This window comes from Pelodiscus sinensis, chromosome 13 (assembly GCF_052426305.1).
Source record: "Pelodiscus sinensis isolate ZL-2025 chromosome 13, ASM5242630v1, whole genome shotgun sequence".
NCBI lineage: Eukaryota > Metazoa > Chordata > Testudines > Trionychidae > Pelodiscus > Pelodiscus sinensis.
In genome coordinates this window covers 261,530-284,269 of record NC_143064.1, presented here as the reverse complement: position 1 = coordinate 284,269, position 22,740 = coordinate 261,530, and the positions used below count along the sequence as shown (strand labels likewise).

At 45.0% G+C, this 22,740-nt stretch overlaps 1 protein-coding gene and 1 pseudogene across 3 annotated transcripts in view; one reads left to right on the top strand and one right to left on the bottom strand.

The window, feature by feature from the left end:
• The window catches only part of OGT (O-linked N-acetylglucosamine (GlcNAc) transferase), a 100,411-nt gene that overhangs the window by 54,062 nt on the left and 23,609 nt on the right, over positions 1-22,740 (top strand). For all 3 annotated transcript variants that reach the window (XR_012900194.1, XM_075917997.1, XM_075917996.1), the window contains exons 15-18: positions 12,705-12,830; positions 17,098-17,268; positions 17,399-17,515; positions 17,601-17,768. Coding sequence is in view for 2 of the 3 variants with exons in the window: in XM_075917997.1 (XP_075774112.1) it covers positions 12,705-12,830; positions 17,098-17,268; positions 17,399-17,515; positions 17,601-17,768 (582 nt within the window). In the remaining variant the exon portion in view is untranslated. The remainder of the gene's footprint in view (positions 1-12,704; positions 12,831-17,097; positions 17,269-17,398; positions 17,516-17,600; positions 17,769-22,740) is intronic.
• LOC112547437 (5S ribosomal RNA) lies at positions 20,218-20,336 on the bottom strand (annotated as a pseudogene).

The following is a 22,740-nucleotide window of genomic DNA, read 5'->3' as shown; positions in this document are numbered from 1 at the left end:
ATAATATCTTCCAGCGGGGCGTCTGCCCCAAAAAAGCTCAAGCCGTCCCCAACCCAGTCTCTTCTAGCTGCTCTTAGTGCTGGATGGGGCTTAAAGGATGGCCCGGGCATGTCAGGGACAGCTGCTGCAGGGTCTCAGTGGGCGCCAGACCCCAACGGAAAAAAACTGCTGCCTGCGGCACCAAGAGCACAATTGGCTCTGGTACCATCGGCACCGTGGAAATTGACAGCTGCGCCAGTGTCACTGGGCACATCGGCAGCAGGAGCAGCCTCGCTGCCTGCGGCTCTGGCACAGCAACTTCTAAGCTTCCGACCTCAACCTTGTCGGCACCGGAGCAAGCGTGTTTGGCACCTCATTCCCCGGCACCGCTGCGGAGCACTGCAGTACCAGCGGGAAGCCCCTGCACATGCCACCGTGCATCCAGGGCTCATTTCTCCATCCCCAACTTTCTCCCCGGGGCCATCCCCCTCTCCACAGTTAGTTTACCAGCATCACCATAGAGCACGCAGCCCAGTGTTTCCTAACTGCTACTCCTGCTACAGGGAGTCAAGATATAGAGAGAAGAGGCCCCGTCTCCACGGTGTTCATTACACTATTCACAATTACCTATTAGGTCACCATGATGCCATTTCCATACCAGACATAGTAGTGTTATCTTCTCGACTCTGATCACCATCATGCTCAGAAAAATACTATGGCCGTTACCATAGGGTATACTATGACCCTACTCCTCATAATCGGATCTTCCACTGCTACAGGAGACTACATGTTGCTGTTCATCTCCTGATTCTCGACACATACCTCCAGTGCCCCAACATGATCACTCTCCGCCTCCTCCTCCAAAGAGCCCAACGATTCAGTTGGAACAGTTGGAGCCAGAAGGACAGTTGACTGATCCAGAGGACCCTCAGCAGGGCGTATCGCCAACAGACCACTCATCCTCTCCAGATGAGGCGGTGACTCCAGGGGACGTTTCCCTGCCAGACGATCTGAAACAATTTCAGGATCTCTTCAAACGCGTTGCAGATAGCCAAGAGGTACAGTTAGCAGATGTTCGAATGAAACACCACCGCCTCTTGAAGAATTTATGCACTTCCCATTGATGAGGCGATCATGGAGGTTGCGGAAGAAATATGGCAGACTCCATCATCTGCTCCTCCCACAAGAAAAAAGCGGATAAGAAGTATTTTGTCCCTTCTAAGGGCTTGGATTTTCTGATTAACCACCCCCAGCCTAACTCATTGGTGGTTGACACAGTACAGCATAGATCAAAAGTACCACAGTACAGAAATACCGTTCCAGAGAAAGATAATAAGTTGGATTTTTTTGGAAGGAAAGTGTGTTCTTCAGCCATGTTGTTACTACGTATTGCTAACTATTCTGCTCTCCTTTCCAGTCATAACTTTGACAATTATTCAAAGTTGGCATACCTTCTGCAGCATCTCCCTGACTCAGAAAGACCATTGCTCAAATCCATAGTGCAAGAGGGATATGCATCGTGCAGAGCAGCACTATAAATCGCCGTGTATGGTGGTGGACATTGCTGCAACAGCCACTGCTACAGGAGTGGCAATAAGAATATCTTCATGATTATCGTCAGCTGCAGTCCCAAAGGAACTCCAGAATAAGGTTGAGGACTTGCCCTTTGATAAACAATCTTTTTCCTAAATTGATAGCTTAAAACTTTATTTTTGACTTTGGTGCACTTTTAAAATTAATTTTAGTCTTTTGGTGTGCTCTTAGAAAGAGATTGTCTTTTTAAATTTTTTTTTTTTATTTTGTCCTTTTGGTCTGAAATCTAGTGTTTCAACTAAAAAAAAAAAAACCTGCAAAGTTCATTTTGATCCGCTTATATATTTTGAGCTAGACTTTTTTACAAATATTATTTTTGTAAGGGTTTCTGGAAAGTTCGGTCTGACTGGAATTCGTGTAAAAGTGTTCAAGGTGCCAGGTGTTGTAGAAACACAGAACAAACCTACCATTCCAAATATAAGTGAGACCGCAGATGAGCACAATTGAGAGAGAGTGGGGAGAGAAGGCAAGCAACACAAAGAGCCGTTGTGGAAAACCAACTGCCCAGTTATGGATGCTGTACACATTAGAATGAAAGTAGGCTTTCAGGGGGAGTTGAAGGAGCTGTGCATGTTGAAGGGGAATTCATTTGATAGATAAAGGTAGTGGGGTGCTGTTTATTGAAATATTGGAAATAGGTGATCCAACCTGGCAGCAAGTCAGAGCACACATCTCCACAGTGGAGTTAAGGAGAAGGGCCTAGAAAATGAAATTGTTAGTTCTTCATAACCTTAAAATAGAACTTTTAAATGTATATGCAGATTTGGGGTAGGAGCTACGTGTGGGCTGTGCCTGGGGAGGAGGCTTTTACAAATGGGGGGGGACGAGCTGTGCCCAGTGGAGTTATGCATGGGCTGGGAGGGCAGGCAGGGGATGCTCGGGACAGGCTGGGGAGAGTCGCTGGCTGGGAAAGAGCACTGGATTTGGCAGGGCAGCTGGTGGTGGCCATGTGGGTCTCCCTCAGGAGGCAGGAGTAGTATGGGCTGGGGCACGCCTATGGCAGGACCGAGGTCTGCTTGCGGCGCGCTCTACCTGCAGCACCACGCACCCAGCTCCCCTCCTCCACAAGCCAAGGCTCACTCACGACAGCTCCTGTGGTCAGGCTGGTGGGCGGAGGAGGGGGAGGTGACGGCAAGAGGCCGCAGCAGAGCATGCCTGCCACGTTGGCCACTGCAGCCACGCTTCCCCATGAGTGGAGCTGCATGGTGCGGCACTGAGCTACGCAGCAGAGCACGTGTGCAGGCGCTGGTGGGAGTGGCTGCGTTGGCACGTGCGCAGGAGCGGCGAGTTGAAAATCCTGTGACAGAGACACAGATGAGAACGGTGGCCACTTCATGGAAAGATTGTCTAATAAGAAAAAGGACCTACAGATTTAAGAACTTCAGGTGGCAGAGAATTAGCCACCTCCCTAAGGATGCTGTTCTAGTGATAGTTACTGTAATAGTAAAAAACCCCTTAGATTTCCTTATTTTTGTTTGAATTTTTCTGGTTTTTCAGATTCCAGACACTGGATCTTTGTTTTTGTTTTGTCCATTATATTAAAAGGCCTCCTGTCAGATCTTCTCCCTTTGTACATAATCAAATAACTGCTTAGCCTTTTCTTGGCTAAAATAGACACTGAGCTTTTCATTAGTTTTTCACTTTAAGGCAGGTTTTCCCGACTGGTAATTCTTGGACCACTTTTTTTTAGCCTTTTCTACTTTTTGAAGTTTTTTTTAAATATGATCATCAAAATTTGGCATAGTATTTCAGAATTGGTCTCCCTTAATTTTGTAGACTTTACTAATTCCTCCCACCTCTTTAATTCTTTTTTGTGGTCTGTATGTATACCCAAGGATTGTGCTTCTGTTTCTCTTGAGTTCTCACAGTGCTATTGTTGGGTAGTTTTGCCATTACACTGCTTTTAATGTGGATCTAGAGAACTCATTCCTTCTGTTCCTGGCAGGCCAAGTGTCCAAGGACCATTTGAATCTGCCCTCCGTTGGTCCCAGAGGCTGCTATACACATCTGCTGCTAACCGGAGAGCTCATACCCTGGATCCTCTGCTTTGTATTAAAGGTCTTCGTGTTTCTAGCTCTCTCATTGATAAGTCACTTTGTGCCTCTTTCATTGAGGAGTGATCACAAGCCCAGTGCTTGGATCCCACATCCTGTCAGTTGCCTCTCTGATCGCAAGAGAGCAGCTTGTCCCCAGCTTGAGTCAAGCTACTGGCTGTAGCCTAGATGCTCTTTTTCGACAGAATCTAGACGTACCCTGTGTGGCTTAGGACAATGTCTCTGTGCATTGTCATTTATCTAAGGCAGTGATCTTCAGTCTGTGGCTTGTGAGCTAGGAGATGGGGGAAAGCCAATTGGTGCGGAGAAGCACGTAAATCGGACGGAGACGTCCCTTAGAGGAGAATCCATTGATAGAGATTCTCTAGGCTGTAGTCAGAGAGGAAGGGAGAGGACAGACAAGGGGTCAGAGCAGGCAGGCAACCACATACAAAGGAGTCTAATACATCAGGAAAGGGCAGACAAATAAACAGTGGCAAATTTTTGAAGTGTTTCTACACAAATGCTAGAAGTTTGACAAATAAGATGGGTGAACTAGAGTACCTTGTATTAAAGGAGGAGATTGACATAATAGGCATCACAGAAACCTGGTGGAATGAGGAAAATCTGTGGGACACAATCATACCGGGATATAAAATATATCGGAAGGATAAAACAGGCCGTGTGGGTGGCGGAGTGGCACTATGTGTGAAAGATAATGTAGAATCAAATGAAATAAAAATGTTAAATGAATCAACATGTTCAATAGAATCACTATGGATAGTAATGCCATGCTCCTATTAATAAGAATATAGCAGTAGAGATATTATCGACCACCTGACCAGGACAGTGATAGTGACATGGAAATGCTAAGGGAGATTAGAGAGGCTACCAAAATAAAGAACTCTATAATAATGGAGGATTTCAATTATCCCCATATTGACTGGGCACATGTCACCTCAGGAAGAGATGCAGAAATAAAATTTCTCAATGGCTTAAATGACTGCTTCTTGGAGCAGCTGGTACAGGAACCCACAAGGGGAGAGGCAATTCTAGATTTAGTCCTGAGTGGAGCACAGGATCAGGTCCAGGAGATAACTATTACAGGACTGCTTGGGAATAGTGACCATAATATAATAATATTTAACATTCCTGTGGTGGGAAGAGCACCTCAGCAGTCCAGCACTCTGGCATTTAATTTCAAAAAGGGGAATTATACAAAAATGAGGAGATTAGTTAAATAGAAATTAAAAGGCACAGTGACGAAAGCCAAATCCCTGCAAGCTGCATGGAAACTTTTTAAAGATGCCATAACTTAAATGTATACCCCAAATTAAAAACATAGCAAGAGACCTAAAAAAGAGTCACCGTGGCTTAGCCACCATGTAAAAGAAGCAGTGAGGGACAAAAAGGTATCTTTCAAGAAATAGAAGTCCAGTCCCAGTGAGATAAATAGAAAGGAACATAAACACTGTCAAATTAAGTGTAAAATTGTAATAGGAAAAGCAAAAAAAGATTTGGAGGAACAGCTAGCCAAAAACTCAAAAAACAATAGCAAAATGATTTTTAAGTTCACTAGAAGCAGGAAGCCTGCTAAAAAACCAGTGGGTCCCCTCAATCAAGATACAAAAGGAGCAAGCAAGGGCGATAAAGCCATTGCAGAGAAGCTAAATGATTTCTTTGCATCAGTCTTCATGGCTGAGGATGTTAGGACGGTGCAGGTTTGGGAATCTCCCCTTGTGGGAGATCAATCTGAGGAACTGTCCTGGATTGAAATGTCATTAGAGGAGGTTTTGGAACAAATAGAAAAACTTAATGTTAACAAATCACCGGGACCGGATGTCATTCACCCAAGGGTTCTAAAAGAACTCAAATGGGAAATTGCAGAACTGTTAACTGTGGTTTGTAATCTGTCCTTTAAATAGGCTTCTGTACCTACTGACTAGAAGATAGCTAACGTGACACCGATATTTAAAAAGGGCTCTAGAGGTGATCCTGGCAATTACAGACCAGTAAGTCTAACGTTGGTACCATGCAAATTAGTCGAAACAATAGTTAAGAATAAAATTGTTAGGCATGTAGAAGAACATAATTTGTTGGACAAAAGTCAACATGGTTTCTATAAAGGGAAATCATGTCTTACTAATCTATTAGAGTTCTTTGAAGGGGTTAACAAACATGTGGACAAGGGGCTCCAGTAGATATAGTACAGTAGATATAGAAAGATATAGATATAGAAAGCCTTTGACAAAGTCCCTCACCAAAGGCTCTTGTGTAAATTACTTTGTCATGGGATAAGAGGGAAGGTCCTTTCATGGATTAAGAACTGGTTAAAAGGCAGGAAACAAAGGGTAGGAATAAATGGTAAATTTTCAGAATGGAGAAGGATAACTGGTGGTGTCTCCAAAGATTCAGTCCTATTCAGCTTATTCATAAATGATCTAGAGAAAGGGGCAAGCAGTGAGGTAGTAAAGTTTGTGGATGATACTAAACTGTTCAAGGTAGTCAAGACAGAAGCAGACTGTGAAGAACTTCAAAAAGATCTCACAAAACTGAGTGATTGGGCAACAAAATGGCAAATGAAGTTTAATGTGGATAAGTGTAAAGTAATGCACGTTGGAAAAAATAACCCCAACTATACATATAGGCTACGTCTAGCCTGGCATGATTTTCCGCAAATGCTTTTAACGGAAAAGTTTTCCGTTAAAAGCATTTTCGGAAAAGCGCGTCTAGATTGGCAGGACCCTTTTCCGCAAAAGCTCTTTTTGTGGAAAAGTGTCCGTGGCCAATCTAGACGCGCTTTTCCGCAAAAAAATCTCCATTTTCGCGATCGGGGCTTTTTTTGGGGAAAACTAATCTCTGCTGTCTACACTGGCCCTTTTGTGCAAAAGTTTTTCGGAAAAAGACTTTTGCCCGAATGGGAGCAGCATAGTATTTCCGCAAAAACACTGACAATTTTACATGAGATCGTCAGTGCTTTTGCAGAAATTTAAGTGGCCAGTGTATACAGTTGGCTAGTTTTTCTGGAAAAGCAACTGCTTTTCCAGAAAAAGTGGCCAGTCTAGACAGCCTCTGTCAGGGCTCGAGAAATACACTCGCCTGCTTGCCCGTGGTGAGTAGATTTTACCAGCTAGCGAGTGCAAGGGCAGATTGGCCTGGTGGGCCATTGTGATGGGCTGGCCGAAGCCTGCGCTATGGATGGCGCGGCCCCATCCAATCCGCTGGCTGGTGGAGGAGCAGAGCGCCGCCGGGAAGGGGGAAGTGCGGCGATTCTCAGTGCCGGGCTGCCTGCGTGCAGCTCCGGCATGAAGAGGTGGGGTGCGAGCCAAAGGGCTGAGACACCATCAGACGCCAGGATGCTGGCGTGACGTAGCGTCCTGAGGTCACGGCCGGCAACCGCTGGATTCAAAAAGGCTCTGGTAACCCCGTAAAGTGGAAGGCAGAAGCCAGGTAGGGGAGGAGAAGGGAAGGGGCTTGTGCTGTGTTGAGGGGAGGGGAGGTGCAAAATATGGAGGAGGGGCTTGTGCTGAGGGGAGGGGAAAGGGAAAATATGGGGAAGGGGCTTGTGCTGAGAGGAGGGGAGGAGGTCAGGAGAAGAAGAAGAAAGGGGAAGGCACCAAGGGACAGGGGTGGCGGAGAGAGAAATGCCAGGGGGCCAAGTGCAGACAGTGGAGGAAAAGGGCAGGAGGGGAGGTGTCAGTGGGAGTGGGGACAGAGTGATGCTGGGAGAGGAGAGGGTAAGGGCATTGGAGGCTAAAGGGGGGAGGGAGAGGTGCTGGGAGAAGGCTTGAAAGAAGCGGTGGGCATGAGAAAGGTAGGGATGGAGCAAGACGTGTGAGAGGGCACAGGGGCATGAGGAGAATGGGGCAGAGGGTGGTGAGGGGGTGGCTATCAGGAAAGAAGGCGGCAAAGGGGGCAGAGGCAGTGAGGGAAGGGGGAGGCGCCAGGGGATTCTGGGGGTGAAGCAGAAGGGCAGACACCTGCAGGTGAGGGACCAGCACTAGAGGAGAGAGGTAGGGCAGGTGTGTAGAGGGATGTGTTAGAAGAGGAGATGAGGAGGGATGGTAGCTCACATGATCAGAGTGGGGATACTGGAGGAGTGGGCACAGGCGGGAGAGAAGGGCTGGTGGAAGGGGGCAGGTCTCAGGAAGGCTGAGAGCAGTGAGAAGAGCAGGAGTCAGGACAGCAGAGGAGGGCAGCAGGCACCAGGGGAGCTGATGGAGCAAGGGGAGGAGACAAGGCAGCAGAGGGAAAAGGTAGAGGTTTATAAGATATTTATTAATAACTTGGGTGATATTTATTAAGAACGTATTAGTAATTACTGTTCTTATTCTTATTAGGCATTTATGCCATTAAAAACACTTTTTTGGGGATGGGTTGGAGTGGCGAGTCCCTTTTTTGTCTGGTGAATAGGGTTTTCCATAATTTGTCGAGCCCTGCATATAGTATGATGGGGTCTAATTTGGCTACAACAAATCAGGAAAGAGATCTTGGAGTTATCGTGGACAGTTCTCTGAAAACGTCCACATAGTGTGCAGCGGCGGTCAAAAAGGCAAATAGAATGTTAGGAATTATTAAGAAAGGGATAGAAAATAAGACCCAGAATATCTTACTGCCCCTGTATAAAACTACGTACGCCCACATCTTGAGTACTGTGTACAGATGTGGTCTCCTCACCTCAAAAAAGATATTTTGGCCTTGGAAAGGGTTCAGAAAAGGGCAACAAAAATGATTAGGGGTTTGGAACAGGTCCCATATGAAGAGAGGCTAAAGGGACTGGGACTTTTCAGTTTGGAAGAGAGTAGACTGAGGGGGGGTATGATAGAGGTATATAAAATCTTGAGTGGTGTGGAGAGGGTGAATAAAGAAAAGTTATTCGTTAGTTCCCATAATATAAGGACTAGAGGACACCAAATGAAATTAATGGGTAGCAGGTTTAAAACTAATAAGCGAAAGTTCTTCTTCACACAGCGTGTAGTCAACCTGTGGAACTCCTTGCCAGAGCAGGCTGTGATGGCTAGAACTATAACAGAGTTTAAAGAGAAGCTAGATAAATTCGTGGAGGTTAGGTTCATAAAAGGCTATTAGCCAGGGGGTAGGAATGGTGTCCCTGGCCTGTTTGTCAGCGGCTGGAGAAGGATGGTAGGAGACAAATCGCTTGATCATTGTCTTCGGTCCACCCCCTCCGGGGCACTTGGTGCTGACTACTGTCGGCAGACAGGCTACTGGGCTAGATGGACCTTTGGCCTGACCCAGTATGGCCATTCTTATGAGCTCTTTGTGATGTAACCTGGGGATATTCATGGCCATGAACTGATGTGTGGTGCTCCAGGAGGAAAGGAATCTGTGCTCCTCTCTCCCCCTGCCTCAGCTGCTCCCACTCCCCCAGTGCCGCAAACAGTTGATTTGTGGTGCTCCTGGATTCCTCCACCTTCCTCTTGGAGTACTGAGACTAGCTGACTGCGGTGCTCCTGGAGGGAGCAGATTAATGCAGGGGCTTTAAGGCCTGTAGCCTGTGGTCCAGGAAAAAGATCTCCGGGCCACCAAAAGTCCAGATGTTCTCTTAGGCTAGGACCCTGGACTGCAGCCATTAAAACCCCTTCCCTCCCAGCCCACAAGATAGCCCCTTGTCCGCCAGTCCCACTGGGCCTCCGGTGCTGAGCAGCAGCCTCCTCCTCTTCCACGTGTGCAGGCGGCTGCTTTTACAGCGGCCGCTGCTCCTAGGAAGGGGAGGGGTGACTGGAGCGGAGGAGCCACTCCCGGAACTTCCTCCCCTCCCCCCAGTGGTGGCAGCCCCCTTGCCTGTGTTAGTTCCCTTATTTGGTGTTGTCTTTCAGGTTGGTGTATAGTCAGCCCCAGCCTTTAAGCCTTGCTATGTGTGAAACAGATCGTTCCCCCTCAGGTGGACATTGCAGTTGCATTGGGATGGCCCATGTCTTGTCCCATGTAAGGTCTGCACTTGCTTAAAGAGCAGATCTAGGAAGTTGCAGAAAGACAGGCATGGCGTGCTCCTTGAGACCCTGCTGCTGATTCATGTCTACAGTCCTCTAGGTGTCCCACAGAGGTCTGGGACACAGTAGAAGAGATCCCTTTTGAAGGGCCAAGCTGTTCTCTGTGGCCCTCTGAAATCTCTCTCCTCTGGTGTTTCTCCATTTTATTTGACCACGGAACCCTTTTAAACTCGAAAGAATTTTGTGGAACCCCTAATAAGTCTTATATATGGAGCTGAAAAAGTACACCACAAATAAGTAAGGATAATAACTACCGACATGGTGCTAGTATATTCGTATTCTGTCACCCGCATGATCCACACTCCGAGAGTGAGTATGAGGATTTACGGTAGTATATAACAGGCAATCAATCACTGACTGACTGCGTGCGCCGCGCTGAGTAGTGGCATAATTGTCCCCACTCTCTGGCATTACACAGGGACGCTTATCATGGCAAACACAAATGAACATTGTTTTCAAGAAAATTCATAAATGCTTACATATTAATTTTTTTAATCATAAAATGTTATTTTAATGGAATTTTCTGTGGTTCCGCGGAACACCATTTGATATGTCTACACTAGCCCCCTAGTTTGATCTAGGGAAGCTAATTAGGGCGACCGAAATTGCAAATGAAGCGCGGGATTTAAATATCCTGCGCTTCATTAGCATGTTCCCGCTGGTTGCCATTTTAGAAATTGACTAGCCTGAAGTAACTGCCCACGTCTACACGCGGCAGTGAAACAGGATTCCAAATTAAAGCCCTAAATCGAATTAGCTGCTGTTCCTCCTAGAATGAGGTTTACCAGCGAATCGATTTAGGGCTTTACTTCAGAATCCCGTTTCACTGCCGTGTGTAGACGCAGGCAGTTACTTTGGGCTAGTCAATTTCTAAAATGGCCACCGGCAGGAACATGCTAATGAAGCGCGGGATATTTAAATCCCGTGCTTCATTTGCAATTTCGGTCGCCTTCATTAGCCTCCCTAGATCGAACTAAAGGGTTAGTGTAGACATACCCTTTGGGAAACACTGCTCTACTCACTAAAGGATTCAGGGAGGAGACTGATTACTGGGCATCTATGCTATTGTGACCAAAAAGAAATTTTCAGCCTTCCCAACAGTCTTGTACTGCACAGTACTAAGAAACCTCAGTTTTAGAAGAAAAATGTTTCATCCATTGTCACCACCTAGCTAACAGCTTGCAGCAAACTCTCTTTGTATTTTGGTTGAGCCATGGCTCTCTCCACTACCTGGGCCTTGGCTGTATCACCCCTTCCTGTTTCAGGACATCATTGGAAGTAGATCACATCAGACAAATGTGTATTAAAGCCATTTCTTCAGGCTACACCAATCACTTCTGTTCCATCCCCTCCCCCACCCACTCCCATTCTCTTTTTGGGAACCCTTCTTGGAGGATCTCTTAAAGCACTAAACTCTCCTAGGATCTCTTAAAGCCTCCTGCTCCTAGCGATGATGGGGAAGAGCAGGTTCTACTTCAGACACTTCCTGGTTCCCAAGACCTCAGAATGTTTTATCCAGACTAGGGATGTTAGCATGTAATTGAATAGTCATGTAACTGCTGTTCATTTTAGTGGTTACAGAACTATTGCATAGTCCCTGGAGGTGGGGCTGGCAGCCAGTGAGTTACCGGCTCCACTTCTGAGGAACCCCGGGGCACTGCCTCTGTATCAGTCTGTGAAGGGGAGACCGTTTTAAAAACCAGTTTCCTGGCTGGACAGAATCTGTTCTGCGGCAGCCTCCCCTGCTCCTACCTCCATCAACCCGGCTGCATTCTTGTGCTCTGGAGGAGCTGGCTTCTAAGCTGGTACCCCCTGCCTCCCCTCCAAGCACTGAGTCTTATCTGTGCCCTCCTCCTCTGCCTCTGTAGGAGGCAGCGGGGGTGGGGGGAAGGCAGGTCAGCGGAGCTTAAAAGCTCATGACAGTCTTTCCACAATGATGACTAGCTCCTCAAGAGCTAGCCCTTCCTGAGATTAGTCTGTGACCAGCAAGGCCCTGGCCCTCCTCTTCTCCCTTGGGCTCACACCATGGCACAGACCTATCTGTAGCCTCTAGGCCTCATGACATTTTGCACATTCAGTGTAGCTTATGTTAGATGACAATTAAGGTTTCTTTAGGCCTGACTAAGGGTGGTCAGTATACTCAGCAAATACAACTTGACCAAGAAGGTACTATTCTGCAAAAATCCTCACTGGGTTCAAGACTGAGCTTGGTAAGTTTATAGAGGGGATGATATGGTGAGACAGCCTACAGTGGCTTATGGCTGATTTTGCTACTGCTAGCAGCAAATATCTCCTCCAGCTGGTGCTTACATTATGTGGGGAAGAGCTCTGAGTTACTACAGAGAATTCTTTCACAAGTATTTGACTTGTGGCATGTTGCCCACGTACTCTGGATTTCACTGACTGCCCTATTTGGGGTCAGGAAAGAATTTTCCCAGGTAAGATTGGCAGAGAGCTGGGGGGGAAGGTTCATTTTCCTCTTCAAAATGGGACACTGGTCACTTGCCGTTTTAAACTAGTGTAAATGATGGATTTCTGTAACGTAATAACTTTATACCATAATTTGAAGACTTCATTAATTCAGCCAGAGGTGAGGGGTCTATTATGGGAAGGGGTGAAAACTCATAGTGTCTTTCTTTGGAGGAGGTGGCTATGGAAACTTGAGCGAGCTGTAAATTTTCATCTGAATTAGATTAGGGATGAGAACAACTAGTAGTTGACTAGTTGCTCTGCCCCTCCCCCCCGATGCCTCTATCAGGCAGCAAGGAGGGGGAAGAAGTAGACGTGCTTCAAAGCAGCAGTGCCACATCAAGCCCTGAGCCAGACCCTGGGCTCCACGTGGCCCTGTGCTGGTCCCATGCTCCTGTAGTGCTTTTGCCTTTGATGTGTAGCAGCAGCAATAGTCAAAGTCGAAGGCGCCCTTATTGACTATTCGATTAGCCCATTGTTCTATGTTTAATATCCCTAAATTAGATAGGGCTGTCTTTCTATATTTGAAACCTGATGGTGTGTTAACGTATAATCTTGCTTTTGGCCTTCAGTGATAAAGTAAGAACAACTAGTAATATTCTTTATTCTTGTATTTTAGATACCATGTAATGGAAAGGCAGCAGATCGCATTCACCAGGATGGGATACACATCCTCATTAACATGAATGGCTACACTAAGGGAGCCCGTAATGAGTTGTTTGCTCTCAGACCAGCACCTATCCAGGTAAAGGAATTGAACAGTATTTGGGGAGCTCTGTCTCATGTAAGAGCAATGCTCAACATTGGCATGGAAGACATTGGTTTCTCTCCTTTCCTTCAAGTTGGGAGTGCTGTGGAAGTGGCATGCTGATGCCTATGGGACTAGCAAATGAATAAAATAATTGTTTTAAGTTTAGAAACAATCGCTAACCTTTCCCAGTATATAATGTTGGGGGAAAAAATTGCTTCATGGTTCCTGAGCATGCTAGCTTCTTGTGTTGGTAAGAGCAGAGGTTAGATATCTTTTAGTGTTGTTTGTCATACTATTGGTACGAGGCCTCAGGTTTCACTCTTTGCTGGAAGGATATAACTAGGAGAAACGAGCGTTGCCTCTGGGGAATTTATTTCCATGAACTATAGAAGAATCCCAAGTTGAGTACATGATTCTGTAAGTGCAATACTTTTTGATAACAGATTCAGATAATGCTGTAAACACTGTGCTGAACCAAGTGCAGTATACTGACACCAGAGTCCTTACAGTGCATATATGCAAACATGCCGTGTTCAAAGTAAAATAAATCAATACTAACACATAATGGAAGATGGAATGCTGTTAAGAGAAAACACTGATGGTGGAAGTACTTAAAGTAGTGAAGTCTAAATATAAAGGTGAAATGGAATGTTAGATATACTTTTATTCTGTTGATGGAGCTACAGTTTGTTACTTAGTGACTCAAGATGTGTTATACAATTTTATAAAGAAAATTTCTCATTCTGCTATACAAAAGTGTTGGAAAAATTTACTGTTATAAAAATGTGGATCTTTACAGGTTCTGCATTACTGTAATATATTTATGCTCATATTGTTAATGGATTTTATCTTGGCAACATTCCTGGTGGGCAGAGAGATTTCATTTTACAGATCGGGAATGGTGAGACAGGGCAAGACATAGAAGGCTATTGTGGTGGAACTGGGAATTGAACTCTGGAACCAAGTGTCAGTCCAGTGTCTTACGTGCTAGGCCATCTTCCCATCCTTCATTGCTGCTGTATTGTTCGATAATAGTGTCCTTGGTTTACAATGCATACTGAATTGAATGAGTTCTTAGAACAGTGCAAATGCTGATGTTAGATATTTAGGACTTTCAGTTCCTCTGGTGTTCTACTGGATGCAGTCATGTGTGATGAGTCAGCAGGCCCAAAGAACTACAAATGGGTGAAAATTGTAATTAGTGGCAAAATGACTTAAAGGGTTCCATTTAATGTAGGGCTTGTTCACACTTTCCTGTCTCCTTCATTGACCTCTCGAGGTCCCTTCCAGTCCTAGTGTTCTATGATTCTATGATTCATTTAACTAGTAATGGTTGTGAACCCTTTCCTCTTTTCAGTGTTCCTATGGGGCTACATCTATCTTGGATGTTCAGGAAACCTTAGCCTAGCTCTTCTTCCCTACCTGGGACATTCTGTTCCTACTTTCTCTAAAGGGGTGGGGAAATTAGAAGTGGCTTAAGCTTCCTCCCCACCCCCCCCAAAAAAAGCATTTCCCAACTCTCTGCTCTTGGTTATCCCCCTTCTGGAAAACTAGCATTGCCTAGGCTGCTGGGCTCCTTCTCCTAACCTCCCCCACATAGTTCCAGAGTGGAAACCAGTGGCTTCCTGGGCTTGCTGATGTAACTGTTTTAAAATAGTCTCGTAAATACAGCCCACCACTGGCCCTGTGCTCCCCACAGCATTCCAAAGCAGCAGTGCAGCCTGGGGCAGCGGAGTAGTTCCCAGCTGACCCCGGGCTCCACATGGCACTGACGCTTTGAAGCATCCCCTTCTCCCTCTCCCACCCTTTGCAGCCTCTTTCTGATAGAGGCAGCGGGGGGGGGGGGGGGGAAGGAGCGGCGGGAATGGCGAGAGGAGGTGACTAGCCAACTAGTGTGTCGACTATCTGATGAGCATTTGCTAGTTGTTCGCATACCTAATGAGTAGTATGGAGAATTACCTTTAATCTCTAGAATGGGCAGAAAAACTTGAGAACCCTCAAAATTCCAGGCCACAGCAGTTTCCAAACAGGTCAAACCAACTGCCGTAGCTGACTTCATTACTGTGTATAGCTGGCTCTGTGTTTGATGGATTTCTGCCAATAGTTGCCACAGTTGTGGGATTTGTATTTAAAAAAAAAAACCTTTTTATTGTTCCAGTGAACAATTCTTTCACTTTGCTGGGTTTCAGCCATTTGAGAATCCTGTAAGAACCTTGGTAGAGAGAGCGAATACGAGGACTGGAGGGGACCTTAAGAGGTCATCGAGTCCAGTCCCCTGCACTCATGGCAGAACCAAATACTGTCTGACCATCCCTGATAGACATTTATCTAACCTACTCTTAAATATCTCCACAGATGGGGATTCCACAACCTCCCTGGCAATTTATTCCAGTGTTTGACTACCCTGACAGTTAGGAACTTTTTCCTAATGTCCAACCTAAACCTCCCTTGCTGCAGCTTAAGCCCATTGCTTCTTGTTCTATCCTCAGAGGCCAAGATGAACAAGTTTTCTCCCTCCTCCTTATGACACCCTTTTAGATATCTGAAAACTGCTATCATGTCCACCCTCAATCTTCTCTTTTCTAAACTAAACAAACCCAGTTCTTTCAGCCTTCCTGCATGTTCTCTAGACCGTTAATCGTTCTTGTTGCTTTCCTTTGGACCCTCTCCAGTTTCTCCACATCTTTCTTGAAATGCGGTGCCCAGAACTGGACACAATATTCCAACTGAGGCCTGACCAGCACAGAGTAGAGCGGAAGAATGAATTCTCGTGTCTTGCTCACAACACACCTGTTAATGCATCCCAGAATCATGTTTGCTTTTTTTGCAACAGCATCACACTGCTGACTCATATTCAGCTTGTGGTCCACTATAACCCCTAGATCCCTTTCTGCCGTACTCCTTCCTTAGACAGTTTTCCCATTCTGTGTTGTTCCTTCCTAAGTGGAGCACTTTACATTTGTCCTTATTAAACGTCATCCTGTTTACCTCAGACCATTTCTCCAATTTGTCCAGATCATTTTGAATTATGACCCTATCCTCCAGATTAGTCGCAACCCCTCCCAGCTTGGTATCATCTGCAAACTTAATAAGCGTACTTTCTATGCCAATATCTAAATAATTGATGATGATGATATTGAACAGAGCCGGTCCCAAAACAGACCCCTGCGGAACCCCACTTGTTATACCTTTCCAGCAGGAGTGTGAACCAGTAATAACTACGGTCTGAGTACGGTTATCCAGCCAGTTATGCACCCACCTTATAGTAGCCCCATTTAAGTTGTATTTGCCTAGTTTATTGATAAGAATATCATGCAAGACCGTATCGAACGCCTTACTAAAGTCTAGGTATACCACATCTACCACTTCTCCCTTATCCACAAGACTTGTTATCCTATCAAAGAAAGCTATCAGATTGAAACAAAATACAGGACTATGTAGCACTTTAAAGACTAACAAGATGGTTTATTAGATGATGAGCTTTCATGGGCTCAAATAGTGGAAGAAAATAGTCACAACCATATATACCAAAGGATACAATTTAAAAAAGTGAACACACATGAAAAGGACAAATCACATTTCAGAACAGAAGGGGGATGCGGGGGGGGAAGAAGGTAAATGTCTGTGAGTTAATGATATTAGAGGTGGGGAAAGGTAATGGCTACATTTCTATCACTATTCTATCAGATTGGTTTGACATGATTTGTTCTTTAAAAAACTATGCTGTCTGTTCCCTATCACCTTGCCACCTTCCAAGTGTTTACAGATGATTTCCTTAATTACTTGCTCCATTATCTTCCCTGGCATGGAAGTTAAACTAACTGGTCTGTAGTTTCCTGGGTTGTTCTTATTTCCCTTTTTATAAATGGGCACTATATTTGCCCCTGTCCAGTCTTCTGGAATCTCTTTTGTCTCCCATGATTTTCCAAAGATGATACTCCTTGGGTATTCTAGGATGCATTTCATCAGGCCCTGGTGACTTGCAGGCATCTAACTTTTCCAGGTGATTTTTAGCTTGTTCTTTTTTTATTTTAGCTTCTAAACCTACCCCCTTCCCACTAGCATTCGCTATGTTAGGCATTCCTTCAGACTTCTCAGTGAAGACCGAAACAAAGAAGTCATTAAGCATCTCTGCCGTTTCCAAGTTTCCTGTTACTGTTTTACCCTCCACTCTGACTCCGAGATGCTGAATCAGAGTATGTTCTACAGTTACACATGTGGTATGTACACCCTTAAGATTAAAATCTGTTGCTTTTTGTAGGCTATGTGGCTAGGATACCCTGGAACCAGTGGGGCACTGTTCATGGATTATATCATCACGGATCAAGAAACTTCCCCAGTTGAGGTAGCAGAGCAATATTCTGAGAAACTGGCTTACATGCCAAACACTTTCTTCATTGGAGATCATGCTAATATGTTTCCCCATCTGAAGGTAAGAGACAGTGATAGAAAGGAAAGCAGATAGTAATGATTTTCTTGTGGGTACTTGGATTTCTTTGGAGATTTTTTTTTATTCAATACACTAATACTGTAAATTGAAGCATGTTTTTTTTGATCCACAGAAAAAAGCAGTAATTGATTTCAAATCCAATGGCCATATTTATGATAACAGGATTGTTTTGAATGGCATTGACTTGAAGGCATTCCTTGACAGCCTGCCTGATGTCAAAATTGTTAAGGTGAGAAAACTCCACTTCTGTGCAGTCAGCCCTACTAGACTGAACACAGCATTTTCTTATTGATGAATCTTGCATGTTTTCTTAGATGAAGTGCCCTGATAGTGGAGACAATGCAGACAGCAATGCTTCCCTCAATATGCCAGTCATTCCTATGAATACAATTGCAGAAGCTGTGATTGAGATGATTAATCGTGGACAGATTCAGATAACAATCAATGGATTCAACATTAGCAATGGACTAGCAACTACACAGGTAAGGCAAAGTTCTACAGTAGTTTTTTCCTCTTAGCCTTTTATTATGAGCTATTGATGAAGTAAAATAGGAATCCGAACTCCAACCAAATGTTCATTATACTTTTATAAGCTTTAGCCTTCGTTTAGCTTAGCTAGATCATCATCTTTAGTGAAATTCGAAACTTATTTCAGAAGATTGTTTTTCTTTTTTCCTTATAATTTCTCTTCCCTCCATCTTTAATCAATATTTTAATTTTGCCTTATTCATAGAATCATAGAACTGGAAGAGACCTCAGAAGGTCATCAAGTCCAGCCCCATCAAATCCCCCCTCACTCTTCGCTTCTGCAGACTAAACAGACCCAAGTCCCTCAGCCTCTCCTCATACGTCATATGCTCCAGCCCCCTAATCATTTTGGTTGCCCTCCGCTGGACCCTCTCCAATGTGTCCACATCCTTTTTGTAGTGAGGGGCCCAGAACTGGACACAATACTCCAGATGCGGCCTCACCAAAGCCGAATAAAGGGGAATGATGACATCTCTGGATCTGCTGGCAGTGCTCCTCTTAATGCAACCTAATATGCCATTAGCCTTCTTGGCTACAAGGGCACACTGTTGACTCATATCTAGCTTCTCATCCACTGTAAGCCCCAGGTCCTTTTCTGCAGAACTACTACTTAACCGGTTGGTCCCCAGCTTGTAACTATGCTTTGGATTCTTCCGTCCCAAGTGCAGGACTCTACACTTGTCCTTGTTGAACCTCATCAGATTTCTTGTGGCCCAATCCTCCAATTTGTCTAAGTCATTCTGTACCCTGTCTCTGCCCTTGAGCGTATCTACCTCTCCCCCCAGCTTAGTGTCATCTGCAAACTTGCTGAGGGTGCAATCCATCCCCTCATCCAGATCATTAATAAAGATATTGAACAAAACCGGTCCTAGAACCGAACCTTGGGGCACTCCGCTAGAAACTGACCGCCATCCTGACATCGAGCCATTGATCACTACCCACTGGGCCCGGCCTTCTAGCCATCTTTCTATCCATCTTACCGTCCATTTATCCAATCCACAATCCCTTAACTTGCTGGCAAGAATATTGTGGGAGACCGTATCAAAAGCCTTGCTAAAGTCAAGGTATATCACATCCACTGACTTCCCCATGTCCACCGAGCCAGTTACCTCATCATAGAAGCTAATCAGATTGGTCAGGCATGACTTGCCCTTTGTGAATCCATGCTGACTATTCCTAATCACTTTCCTCTCATCCAAGTGCCTCAATATGGATTCCTTAAGGATCCCTTCCATGATTTTTCCAGGAACCGAGGTAAGACTGACCGGCCTCTAGTTCCCTGGATCATCCTTCTTCCCTTTTTTGAAGATGGGCGCTACATTTGCCTTTTTCCAGTCATCCGGGATTTCTCCCGATCTCCATGACTTTTCAAAGATAATAGCCAAAGGCTCCACAATGACATTTGCCAACTCCCTCAGTACTCTCGGATGCACTAAGTCTGGACCCATGGATTTATGTACGTTTAGCTTTTCTAAATAGTTCCTAACCTGTTCTTTACCCACCACGGGCTGTCCATCTTCATCCCATCTTGCGTCACTTGGCGCAGAAGTCCAAGAGCCGACCTTGTCCGTGAATACAGAGGTAAAGAAAGCATTGAGTACTTCAGCTTTCCCCACATCATCTGTCACTAGGTTACCTCCTTCATCCATTAGGGGCCGCACACCCTCTCTGATCACCTTCTTCTTGCTAACATGCCTGTAGAAACCTTTCTTGTTATCCTTCACATCCTTAGCCAGTCACAATTCCGTTTGCGCTTTCGCCTTCCTGATAACCCCCCGGCATTTTCGAGCTATACCTTTAAACTCCTCCCTGGTCATTTGTCCAAGTTTCCACTCTTTGTAAGCTTCCTTTTTGTGCTTAAGTTCACCAAGGATTTCCCCTGTAAGCCAGTCCAGTCGCCTACCATGTTTGCCTCTCTTGCTACGCGTCGGGATGGTTTCTTTCTGTGCCTTCAATAAGGCTTCTTTAAAATACTGCCAGCTGTCCTGGACTCCTTTCCCCTTCATGTTAACATCCCAGGGGATTCTGCCCATCAGGTCTCGGAGGGAGTCAAAATCTGCTTTTTTGAAGTCCAAGGTGTGTATTTTACTACTCTCTTTTCTTCCTTTGGTCAGGATCCTGAAATCTACCATCTCATGATCACTGCTTCCCAGGTTGTCACCCACCTCCACTTCCCCTATTAGTTCTTCCCTGTTTGTGAGCAGAAGGTCAAGCTGTGCACGGCCCCTGGTCGAATCCTTCAGCACCTGTGTCAAGAAGTTATCCCCAACATTCTCCAAAAACTTCCTGGATTGCCTGTGTACTGCCGTATAGGTTTCCCAGCAGATGTCAGGGTGATTAAAGTCCCCCACGAGAACCAGGGCCTGCGATCTGGAAGCTTCACTCAGTTGTTCGAAGAAAAGCTGCCTACGGCACCTGGGATTCCCAGGGGGTCACCCATCCAAGTACTAGCCAGGCCCGGGATGATTTACCTTCCGAGATTGGACGAGATCGGGGGTGTTTGGTCCGGTATGGCTGTAGGCCCCAAATAATCTATTGAGCGTTTTAATTACTTTGTTACTGTTACTTGAATTTTCTTCATTTTAGTTTTCTGTTGTGAAAGAGGGCACCAATAGATCATACCAGTGTTGTGTAGTGGAACAAATTATATGTTTTGCATCTGCATAATTTGGTCTTAAATTGCATTAGTTCCTTTCACCAGATCACAATCTTGTATCCAGTTACCCTGCCAATCTTCCCAGTTTTGCCATACAGCTGTCTTAATTTGTCAAAGTCTCTGGGTTCTACCATCAGTTTTCTTATGATTAAAGATGCAGTATTATTGGCTGTAATTGAAGCATCCCAATAGATAAATCTCAACACAGTATGTAATTTTCTTTGCTATTTGTTTATGGCCTGCTATTAAAGCCATTTGTTTTAAGTGCTGATCACATGCTTATTGGTGTACAAGACCAATGTATATCCCATTCTTGCCTCAAGGAATTTCCTAACTCAAACAAATAAGCAGGAAGCAGTTGCAAGATAGCATATTTTAAAACTTTCATCTAAAGTGACCTCTGCACATTCCTACACTTGAGAAATGGTGGTAGTATAGGTTGGACTGATGGAACCTTTGAAATTCAGTGCCTACTGGAACAGGAAAGGGACAGAACATTTGAAGAGTTAGCCTATGAAAGGGGTTGAGGCATACTATCCGTCTCAGTTCCTTCTAACCCTGGCAACAGATGAACCACAACCTTGCTTGGTCCTGGAACCCACATTTGCATATATGAATAATTTCTAAGATCAGTGCTGCCTTGTTTGGTTTAGTTATTGTCTTAGAACTAATGACATTTATCAGGGTTTTTTGTCAAAAATCCGACACACATTGGACTCCTATGTAGACAAACAGCGGTTCAAGAGATTTCTCTTGCTTTGCTACTTTTCCGAATAAAAATGCATATATGCATTGTTTGAGTTTCTTTGAAGGAGGTCATTTGCTGCCTTCTTGTTCTATATGCAGCATCTGTAACTTACATGCAAGAGTTGAAAAAGAGCTGGTAAGGAGATTCCTGAGTGTCTCCCCTTGCTCCCTGAAGTAAGTGTTGGAACATTAGGGAAATTCAAGTTTGTGCTGGCATTTTAAAAGGAGAAAGATGATGATCCAGGAAATTACAATCCTGTCAGCCTGAAATTGATCCCAGACAAGATAATGGAGAGGCTGTTATGGGACTTGATTTCTCAAGAAACACAGGAGGATAATATAATTAGTGCCAGTCCACATGAGTTTATGGAAATGAAATGATTAAAGTATCATTTTTGTTAGATTACTTCAACACTTTTTCAAGATTAATATAATGTACTTAATCAAAATGTCATGGAGTACTAAGTCAGATGCCTTATGGAAGTTTAAGAATCAAGAGCAATACAAAATTAACATGACACACATTAACTCACTTAATTGTAAATGGGGGATCATCATGAAGTTGCTGTATTGAAGAGTATTCTAAACATACCTGTTCCTCACCCAGAAGTGTTCCGTTTGGACTCGACTAAATCAGGCCATGGAAGTGGTTTCTCTTAATATGGGAATATATCTAATATGCAGAGCTACCATTTAATGCTTTCTTCATATTTTCACAAAATAGAATAGTTTGTGCCATCTAAAGTATATGCACAATTTCAGGCAGTATTACAATTTCTATTTAGCTGAACCTCTTGAGCTCACCAAGGTAAGAGTACTACAGTACTTGTCAAAGGCCAAGGTGGGAATTTACAGAGGCCACTTGAAGAAAGAAGGATACGTATAATCAGCATTCTTGAGACGACTTCTGTACTTTCCTTCTCCCTCAATCCTAACTTGTTTGAGACTGGTAGATGATGGTGGTGGTGGTGGTAGAAGAAGCAGAGACTGCATGCCGTGACCTCCTTTGTATCTCGGTGTTCCAGACGTCTGGAGCGGCATGGGGAAGGATAGGAAGAGTGCAGATGCTGTAGTAGGTTTTGTTCCTTGAATGTTCCACTAATCCAAGTTGCACCATTCCAAGTGTATGAACGTGCAGCGATGCTCTGTGTTTTGATTACGAATGAATAATCTTCCTTCCCTTCATATTTGACATAACCAGGACTCGACAAATATGCTCGCCCGTGGCGAGTAGATTTTGCCAGTTGGCAAGTGCAGGGGTGGACTAGCTTGGTGGGCTGTTGTAACGGGCTGGCCAAAGCCCACACTATGGGTAGTGCGGCCCCATCCAATCCGCCAGCTGGCGGAGGAGCAGAGCACTGCTGGGGAGGGGGAACCATGGCGATTCTCAGTGCCGGGATGCCTGTGTGCAGCTGTGGCACAAGGAGGTGGAGCACCAGCAGACCCCAGGACGCTGGCGTGACGTGGCCCCGCCAATTTTTAAAGGGCCACGGCAGCTCGGCTCTGGCTGTGTGTCCCTGGCT